The sequence below is a fragment of the Branchiostoma lanceolatum genome, chromosome 3 (genome assembly GCF_035083965.1).
Source record: "Branchiostoma lanceolatum isolate klBraLanc5 chromosome 3, klBraLanc5.hap2, whole genome shotgun sequence".
Lineage (NCBI taxonomy): Eukaryota > Metazoa > Chordata > Leptocardii > Amphioxiformes > Branchiostomatidae > Branchiostoma > Branchiostoma lanceolatum.
Genome location: NC_089724.1, coordinates 9,779,232 through 9,789,765, shown reverse-complemented (window position 1 = coordinate 9,789,765; position 10,534 = coordinate 9,779,232). Strand labels below are relative to the sequence as shown.

Sequence of the window (10,534 nt, the reverse complement as noted above, 5' to 3'; positions counted from 1 at the left end):
GAACATGACGTCACAGCGGCCTCGAACTTGCTGCCCGTATATGGTAATCGTCGGAAGTATTTCAACAGCGTTAATTTGTGTGTTAACCTACGTCAAACGAAACCTTTAGGCTTTTGTACGTTTGTGTAATTTTTGTGATTACACTAATGGTAATGGCATGTTTAGTAATGAAGAAAAGTGTCAATAAGTAGCAGTGTGGTAGGAGGGGCGGAGTTCGTTATTCAAGTCTCAAGTGTTGGTAGCCATGGACGTTGTCAATTTTTACATGCGATTGCGTCCTGATAAAAACAGTAATGAGAAAATTGTCGAGCCCAACATTTCAACTATTCACTCATTCTCGAATATCTTTCATCTCTTTGAACAAAGACATATACATTTAAAGATACCACAAGGAGATTAAGAGTCGATTGTCATCACACCTTCTTTTTTTAGAAACGTCTTAACCTTTGCCCTCTCAGTCAAAACACTGGATGAACGACGTATATCATATAGATACCGGTAAATCCCGCGGCCTAGTAAGAGATGTTGACATCCTAGAAACACAGTGCCTGCCTGTGTTGTCACCTGGGTCACTTTCCACTTCATCACACCTAAACAATAACAGGTATGCACATCTTCTGTCTAAAGGCGCGCCAACAGGTGGTATGAGATGCGTTAACTTCCCCAAAAAGGGTAATTTTAATTCTAATTTGTTGCCAGCTCGTCTGATGAGTGATGTCTGGAGAAGCCCCTTGTCATGAGTTCCTACAGATGGGTAATCACCTTTAGTTCGAGAAGATATTTTGAGAAGCATCATTTCCCTCGTAACATCATGTAGTACTGCTGTATGTAGCTATTCACTCGCAGGCTTGGATTGTCTATTTGTCTCGCTATTTTTCGACGCGTGAGACGCACTAGAAGTTAGCCCGGGTGCTGTCCTATTTAGTTTACCGGGTTTCCCATTCTCGTTCCCTTACAAAATATTTTGTTTGGGTGCGAGTATGGGATACCGGTAGTTAGGATGGCACCCAGGCTAACCAAGGACATTATAGTGTTCTGGCTAACTAAAAAGTACTGACAGCTAACACGCAGGTATGCCCCAGGTGTTGGAAACCAAGACATCCTTTTGTGTCTACAAATGATTGCTAAGTGACCCCCCAAAGCATAGTGACATCCGAAACATCCGACAAATAACATGCATGTAGGTCGTTTGGTCTGAAAGATGAGACAAGTTCCAGCGTCTCCAGTTTACCTTAGCTATGACCGGGCACTTTAAATTCTGTCATAATCGCCACGCATCCGCGGACGTTTTGATTTCAAGTTGTGCAACTTTCCCGTCGACGGCTGTGATGACGGAGGGAATTAATGCGCCGTCAACTCTTAATAAGAAGTTCCCAACGTTATCAAGCTGATGTGGACCACTGGGCACGACGCACACATGACGTGATAATTTCCGACTTTCCTTTCATCAATCATTAGCCTGGAGCATAATGCTGGACAATAGGGATGTGTTTCTAAATGTAACATCAAGTACAGGTACAGAGGTTTAGCTTGGTACAGATTCGGACTTTCATCTGTACCTCAACTATTCAAATAAAAAGTTAACAGTTTCTTCAGACTTAAAGCCCCTGTCACACTTGTGCGTATATACAAGTCCGCATGAGTTGCGTATTAACATGTTTTTGGTTTAGAATAAGTTTGCAGATGAATAAGTGACTCTTAGGTTCGATCACTATGCTGCACAACGGTGGGTCAAAGTAGAAAACAACTTTTCCCCGAAAACCTTACTTAAACCAAAAAAAATGTTAATGCGCAACTCACGCGCACTTGAATATATGCACAAGTGTGACAGGGCCCTACGGTATCTTACGCAGAGAACCACGATGCTTTTGAGAGGATCTCAAATCAGAATGGTGACGATTTCAACCACCACACAATGTTTTCATCTTTTCCACTGCTGAATTTTGTGGTAGGAATAATATGTTTTTAGTAACAAAATAAGTAAAAAAGTTATACACTTGAGTGTAATCTATTCAGGTACAATATCAGTATTTGATATTCCGGTACCTGTACCTATATGATTTTCGCAGTAATATACCAGTACTGCATGGATACCAGAAGTACACATCCCTACTGCATATAAATAACAAAATAGATAACAATATTATGTAGTAAACTATGAAATCTGCAGTGAGAAAGATTATCAGAACAGACACATTGTGAGTGATCTCGAAGCATAGTTAGTAAAATTACCTTCTCTGTCAAACAGAATAAACGTATGGCCAATTTCACAACTGTCTAGATATAACCCTGGTAACATTTCGTATATAATAGAGAGGGTCGAAAATTGTAAATAAGAAAAAAGACAAAGGTAATTTTTTTCTGAAATGACAGTAAAACCATTGCCTTTTAATACATATTCATACAAATGATGTCCAAGTTTTGGGATAGTAAATCTTATCTGCTACAATAAACATGGCTCCATTCTTTGTAGCAGAGAACATGATCTGTGAGAGTATCCACAATGTATACAATGTGCATGTATTTTGGGTGTATAAAAATATACCTAACTCACGTATACTAAACGTTTTTCAGGCTATGCTGTTTTCATGTCAAAACTACATACACACATAATGCTGATAAAGATACACTCAGCTCACTGCTGTTTATAGATAATACTTTCAAACAAACTCTTTCATACAGAAATACAGACTTTCCTTCCTCATTGATTTGTATGATGTCTTAAGTATAAAATATATCAAACATTTTAGTATAGTCTAAAAGACCTTTTCATGAATCCAGTGGGAAATACTAATAATGGAGGAAAACTAAAGCATAGCATTGATTCGATGAAAATATGATACTCTGAACTACAAAGTTTATATTGTTGCCCTATATAGTGTCAATATAGAACATAATACCTTCTAAAGCTATTTTTGACCTCAAACTATTGTAGACACAGTTGAGAAGTGGTACTTTGTTCTTTATGCTTTGTATACCATGTAAAAACAAATGATTAAAGAAATAAGCAATACTTGAGTAAAAAACTTTTTTTTTTCCATTTCCTCATTTTTAGAATTAGAGAAAAATTACTGTGACTCCTACAGCCAGTTGTAAGAAATTTGTTCCTTCAGCTACTTGTAAGAATTTCGCTTATGGTTTAGAGACAACTTTGTAATTGATAACTTGTCTTTTCTACTACAATACCACATAACACATCTATAAATACCCATACATTCCCTACACCTCAAAACAACCAATGACTACTATTCAAATCTGTTTTCTCAGAAAACTAAGCAAGGGTCCGGCCTGGGAGTCAGATTTTGGGGGTGAAAATGTGGCTTGCCTTATGCCAAACCCCAAAGGAACATTACATGATAAATATAGTTCCCTTGTATGGTATGCACAGCTTTACAAATACTACAATATTTACTTTGCACAGTTACATCTTCATAAAAAGCTCCAATATTTGTTGAGTCACTGACTTTTTAAAATGTCATAACAAAACAAAAACAGTCCAAGTGGTCTTGACCATGTAGTCCATTGTTCCCATCATGCCAATTTCAAAGGTCCCCTGTATTGTAAATTTGTGATTGGTCAACAGTAAATCACATCATGTCACATGATTGATGACATATGTTGGAGCCTCCTGGTTGCTAAGCAGTGGCTCTGTCTCCTCCCTGTCCTGCTGGTCTGGCTGCTGGATGTTTGGCTGCGGCAGCGACTCCTGCCGTTTCTTCCTGTAGAGCTCGTACGGGCACGGCGGGAAGTCCTCGCGCCCGCGCTCCCGGTAGAACTGACTCACCGCTCCCAGGATGCTCAACAGCACCCACAGCGCCACCAGGACGTAATCTGTCAGGATTGTGTAACATCAATGAATGTTCCAGAGGGTTTTGTGGTTGCATGTAGAGTACACACATGGATCTGGGCTCCCTGATTATGAAGTGCTGCACTACAAATACAAGCTGTGGTTAAATCACGATGATTTGATTTTCCAGTAAGGCCATGCTGATTCAATTCAATTCCAAAGTCAAAGAAGGAGATGTTAAAGAGCAGAGATGAAGAATCTATTGTTCGGTACACCAGTGCATTTCAATAGTCATGTGTTCAACCATCCTAACCACTTAGATTTCATAATGAGGGTAACTTTATTGGGGGCCAAATTTTTGCTCCCATCAGTTTTGGGGTTCCTGGAGGATGTCATCTATATAATCGAATCAATATGGTGTACATGTAACACTGCAGTCTTTGTGTGGGAGGCTCAACTACAACACATTTCTTGCTAAATGATGTATGTGGTACTTTTCATTCAAAGGTTGCACTACCCTTACTTGCCACTAGGGGGCAGCACTGCACCATACCTTTGACCTGGAATGGTGCACTGATGACAGCTACCCTGAAGTCCTGTGCCACAGCCCTCTTGATAGGATTGAGAGCGATGTAAGACAGGCATGTGTACAGGTATGCATCCAGCGCCAGGATGACTGCGTACGAGCCAATCACGGAACAGGACACGATACTTAACTGATGGAAACAAGGAAACATGTCGATAAGAGGGCAATGGCAGAAGGTGGTGATACCGGTATAGTCATCACATGCAGTAAAAATTAAGAACTCTTACGGATGAGTTTTCATCAAGGAAGAAATGCATACCATGTAAAGTTTACTCCCTAACTTAACTAGACATTTATCTATCACTGCATGTTGTTGATCACACATGTCCCATTGACTACTTTTATGTAATTCACAGTTTTTGGCGATGCTTCAGGAGCGCGCCAAACAGGTATATTATGTATTTAGTTCCAAAGAATTCCATATATCCCAGCTATACCGGGTTGGTATTTCTGGAATGTTACTCACACGCGGCCTGGCACCTTAGCTGCAATATGTCAAAACATAGCTTAAAAATGTGAATCATAAACACCACTTACATATAGCCACTCAATCATCGCCATGGCAATACGTTTTACTGCCTCTCTTGTTTTTCATTCTGGTACCATCAACTCCCCACCCCCTCACAGTTCTACAGCACATCTTAACAGAACTTTGCCTAACAGCATAGCTAGGAGCTGGTCATTTATGTTTTTGGCAACACGTATTCCATTGACAACTTTGAAAGATTTCAGGTGATGCTAAACTTTGTCCATAAAAGATTAGAAGAGTTCTGCTCACAGTTTTTGTAAAGGCCAGCAGAAAGACAGGGATGATCATGATCCCACAGGCAAAGGACATGCCATAGTTGAAGTCATTCAGCCACACATTCAGGTTCCCTGAAATAGTGCAAAACATGATTTGTCAGTGGTAGCAATAAGATATCTAAAATTGGCCAGATGTTATATAGATAAAAAGTATATAAACTGTATATACTTCATTCGGTATCAAAGCTAAACTGCAATTTCCAACACAAGTATTTGTCCTTATCTACCAACACAGATGAAATTTTATTAAGTGTATACAAAAACACATATTTCAGTCTCTATTGTAAGCAGGTGTTTATAAAGTGGGTTGTTTAACTAGCCTGTGTTACACAATCTCTTGTAGCCGGGGATTAATAGACCGGTTAGCTAGGAGCGAGATTTAGTCAGGCAAATTGCATAACACACTAGAGACTTTCCTTATTGATATACTAGTAAACCTTCTCCCTGCTGCCTAATATAACACTGTAACCAATAGGGAATTGAATGCCAAAGTGCTAAAGGTTGAAATATAGAAAACTCCTAACCATCGTTGACTTACCAAATGGTGTGAAGAAGATGATGGAGGCAAACATGTACCCAAGCACCAGGCCGACCAGCAGGACACTCAGAACTGCCAGCCCAAACCTCCACCAGAACAGGGTCCACAGGATCCCTCCTACTGCCCCTACCATACAGGAGATGCCTACACGAACTGAGAGGGAAGAACAGACACAATGTTTGACAGGGTCCACAGGATCCCACCTACTGCTCCTACCATACAGGAGATCCCTACACAAACTGGGGAGGAGGAACAGACACAATGTTTGACAGGGTCCACAGGATCCCACCTACTGATCCTACCATACAGGAGATCCCTACACAAACTGGGGAGGAGGAACAGACACAATGTTTGACAGGGTCCACAGGATCCCACCTACTGATCCTACCATACAGGAGATCCCTACACGAACTGGGGAGGAGGAACAGACACAATGTTTGACATGATCCAGAGAGTGCAACACAAAATAGTCAAGTCAAGTCAAGTCAAGTCAAGTCAAGTTTATTGCACAACAATTGCATCAGGTACAATGTACGGCAAATAACATGGAATATTAACAACTACGGACTATGTGGGAGATGTAGACTGTTTTTGGCATGTGCACAGGGGTCGAGCCATTGAACTGTTGTCTTTGGACATGCAATACAATCAAAGTGTAATTTAAGTGCAAGAAGATGTAGTGATTTTTGGCAGAAAAATTGGCTCAAAATACAAACATGATAAAACATGCGCCAAAAATAATTACTCAAGCAACTGGATAAAGTTTTGAAACAGTCAGACGTTTCAGACAGCATCCACTGTCTTTCGTCAGTGACTGACTGAAACGTCTGACTGTTTCAAAACTTTATCCAGTTGCTTGAGTAATTATTTTTGGCGTATCTTACTACCTGGATGTCTAACTTTCATCAACGTATGATAAAACATGACAGATTTCTACAAAATAATACTTGGATTATCTATACGACTGCAGCAAAACATCTTTTGAGAAATCTTGACTCACCAGCATGACTCTCATCTGAGTACATGGAGATGAGGATGAAGGTGATCAGCATGGTTGCCAGGAAACCAAATATAAACAGCTCTGCAGGACATGAAAAAAAGTTAGGATGGTTCTTATACAGTAATACGTAAAATGTCTTTATCGTTTATAACACATCTGCATTTTACAGCAATGCAGCTTTTGAATTCTTTCTTAACTATGTCAAGCATTTGAAAGTCAGAACTCATTACTATGTTAGCCTTCACTGATATGTACTAGTACATTTCAATATAATGGTGCAATAAAAATCCCACCTGTTTTAAAATATCTGTGTCCAGTAAAGCACAGGAAGAGACCGATGACACCAGCGATGGTACTTAGGGCTTTTGCTACATCATTATCTATTAAAGAAATATAGTAAAAATAACATAACTAATTGTGAGGTGCTACAGAAGGCTAGCAAAATGTCAAACATACATGTACATTCTATGTATTTTCTCTTAATATGATACACCTATCCTTCAAAAGATTTGAAATGTGAAAGGGAATAAATCCTCAGGAAAAGCAAACTTTGAACATTTTTCAGGGAGGGGGAGGGGTAGAGGAGGAAACATTTGACGCTGTTATGAACGCCATAAATATCCTATATTGGTACTTACTTGCGAAACAGCCAGCCACGGTATCAGTAAAGCTGCAGGCGTATGTGTGTACAGGAATGTAGGAGGCTGAGGTGTTCAGTTTGGGATCACGTACAATCACATTGTAGATGACTCCCTGTCCCTTGAAGGAAGCCAGGGTCATGTTTGGTTTCTTCTTGCTGTCCAGGGTTCTTATCTAATAGAAGAAAACATGACACAAAAGATATACCAAACAAAAGATGTTCCAAAAATGTTTTGCTTATTGTATCACATACTTATCTTTTTTACACAAGTCACTACATGTGTAAGGTACAGGAGGGTTTTCTTCCCGTATGATACAAAACAAATTGTGGCAGTTCCGCAAAAATGTACATGTACTTACTAATAGTTCTTTTAGTTGCATGAAGCTGCTCCATATAAAAGAGCAAGAGATCAATGATTTTTTTTTTTGAAATACATTTTTACTCCAAAACAAACATTCTGCTGTATTTTGGAAATATGTCAGAATCTTTTCTTCCTTAAGCTTAGCCATCACAAACTCAAAAAAAAGCATTGCGCTGATGATTTAAATGATTTCTCTCTCACCAGATGTCCATTAGCAATGATGTCTGCCGGGTGAGTCATCCTCTTCAGCCCCTGGACCAGACTGGCCTCGCTGAAGTCGTGTTCGGGCAGGTAGTACTGGTACACATCGTACTTCAGCCGGTGGTCCCCCGACGAGCCCTGGTCGCACTCCGGGATGCCCTTGGGCTGGCGCGGGAAACCGACGTTGGAGAACTGGAACTGAACGATGGTCTCGTAGAGGTTGTAGTGGACGTGGATGTTTGGGTCGTTCTCGAGGGGGAATTCCTGGTTACAGGCGCCGGGAATGGGATCTAAAACAACACAAAAACTTTATGTATGTTTAACAGCATGGGGCATAATAGATATTGCCCTCCAAAGCTCATAGATTCTTCAGACATATGGAAAGTTTACCTTATTTATGATGGTCCCATGCTTATCTTTTATATACAAATTAGGATATGAAAAACACCAATAGCTTTACTAATGTTTTTCAACTTATAATCATATTTGTAGTCAGACAAAAATGAAATTTCCATTTGTTATTTGAGAAAGTTTTGATTACCATGCTATAAAAATGAGTGCGGACTTGTCATGCTCAAACACAGTAACTGTGCAGTGATATCAATAACAAGACCTATCGAAACACCAAATATCATCATAATTCATTAAGACGCCTACATGTAGGTTCTTGAGTTATGCTGACTACAAAATCACAAAAACACACATACACACACACATATCATTTAGGAAATGTCTTTGAGTTTGAGGCAGCAACAAAAGTCAAGACATTTGCACAGTTAATAAATCATTTACCGGTTCGATTTTGTGCATCTAGCGTCATCAGGGTTGAAAAGAAAACAGCCACGAGACACCACCAACTCGCCGGCCTTCCTGAATTTACCCTTAAGCTTGGCTTAACTGCCTAAGCTCTCTTAAATCTACCATTAAGTATTGCCAGTACCCCCCATGCAGATCATCATTGTTGCACATGATAATGTATGCTCAGTTAAAGCAGCACTTATCAGCAAATAACCTTATTCCACATTTTCATCTTTTATTTCAGAAATATCGCTATTCAACAACACATGGACCAACGTACACACACACACACACACAGGCCAAAAACTATACCTCCATTTCTTATGTCGGTAATTACCTGAAGCGTTATATTCCAGCGCCATCATCCAGACCTTGGTACCATCCGTCTCATTACGCGTAGAATTGACAAACCAGGTCACCGAACTCTGACCTTTCTCCAGCAGGGTCAGCAGGCCCACATCGGAGCTGTTGACACTTGTGTAGGTGTGGTAGTCCGGGGCCAGTGACCCCACCACGGACGTGTGTATAGCGTGAACATGCAACATTGCAAAGCTGCTGTTTACACTGATGTTGGACAGGGTGACATCTAATGTGTCGCCTGATCCCAGGGTAAAGTTGGTCCATGTGTTGTTGAATAGCGATATTTCTGAAATAAAAGATGAAAATGTGGAATAAGGTTATTTGCTGATAAGTGCTGCTTTAATTGAGCATACATTATCATGTGCAACAATGATGATCTGCATGGGGGGTACAGGCCAATGCTTAACGGTAGATTTAAGAGAGCTTAGGCAATTAAGGGTAAATTCAGGAAGGCCGGCAATGCTCTACCTTGCTAGTAGATAAGTTGGCGTACATTCCTATACGCACTACACTAGATTTGGGAATCTGAATTCGTAAAACTAGGCTGAAAACACTGATGTCATTTGCATGCTCCTCATAACTTTGAAATATGCATATTAATGTTCGACTATCAAGATTTTCTACATATCATTCAAATGATGCTGTTCATCCTTTGCTGTTAATGAAACACAAAGTTTTGAATTGAAAACATATAGACTGTGGAGGTAAATTTTGTTATCGTGTTAAGATGTCAACAGTGATGTGCACAGATACTGAGATAGCAAGGATATCATTTAGGAAATGTCTTTGAGTTTGAGGCAGCAACAAAAGTCAAGACATTTGCACAGTTAATAAATCATTTACCGGTTCGATTTCGTGCATCTAGCGTCATCAGGGTTGAAAAGAAAACAGCCACGAGACACCACCAACTCATCTTGCGAGGATAACCTGCCATGGTGTAAACTTTACATGATCTGAAATCTTCGAAACAAAATATTACTTCCTCTGGCAGCCATCTTAGTTGGGAGATACCATTGAGAACTTTTAGGTTGAGTTCTGTAATTTTCTTTATAGAGATAAGATACTTTCTTTCCAGCTGTTTGTATGATAATGCATTGCTATTTCGTGATGGAAAATTTCTAAATGTCAGAATACGATTTTCAGAGATTATTTTCTTCCTTTCGAAGAATAAACTTGCTCTCCAATCATGCCAACTTTATCAATGGTGAGCAGGCAAACGCACATTCAGACGAAGAAATCAATTAACTGTTCGTAACAACTTCAAACATCAATCCAGTATTTTATAAAATCTAATTTTGTATATTTACTACTACTCTGTTATTTCTATGTTGAAATATTGTTTTATTGTATAGATAAAAATAATGATAACAAATACTTTACCTTGTTATGATGCGCTCTAAAGTGGGGACCGATCAATAAGACCAAACTGTGTGGATCGAAGCAGTCTGTTGGGTAGTTA

The 10,534-nt window shown here is 39.6% G+C and overlaps 1 protein-coding gene across 1 annotated transcript; it reads right to left on the bottom strand.

The window, feature by feature from the left end:
- Positions 1–2,367: 2,367 nt before the first annotated feature.
- Positions 2,368–10,105, bottom strand: LOC136430118 (transmembrane 7 superfamily member 3-like). The gene is made up of 10 exons (XM_066420434.1): positions 9,919–10,105; positions 9,053–9,361; positions 7,918–8,207; positions 7,354–7,528; positions 7,009–7,095; positions 6,716–6,796; positions 5,716–5,868; positions 5,152–5,249; positions 4,341–4,503; positions 2,368–3,831 (listed from the first exon to the last, which is right to left on the bottom strand). Exons 1-10 carry the CDS (start codon positions 10,007–10,009, stop codon positions 3,593–3,595), a joined length of 1,686 nt encoding a protein of 561 aa, XP_066276531.1. The 5' UTR covers positions 10,010–10,105; the 3' UTR covers positions 2,368–3,592.
- Positions 10,106–10,534: the final 429 nt, after the last annotated feature.

What these genes read in the sequence shown, in the direction of transcription:
- LOC136430118 (XM_066420434.1), bottom strand. Translation starts at nt 10,009, where the DNA reads ATGGCAGGTTATCCTCGCAAGATGAGTTGGTGGTGTCTCGTGGCTGTT. An exon ending in TCATTGCTAATGGACATCTG is followed by an intron (nt 7,529 to 7,917) that starts GTGAGAGAGAAA and finishes TTCTTCTATTAG; the next exon opens with ATAAGAACCCTGGACAGCAA. An exon ending in CGTGGCTGGCTGTTTCGCAA is followed by an intron (nt 7,096 to 7,353) that starts GTAAGTACCAAT and finishes TTTCTTTAATAG; the next exon opens with ATAATGATGTAGCAAAAGCC.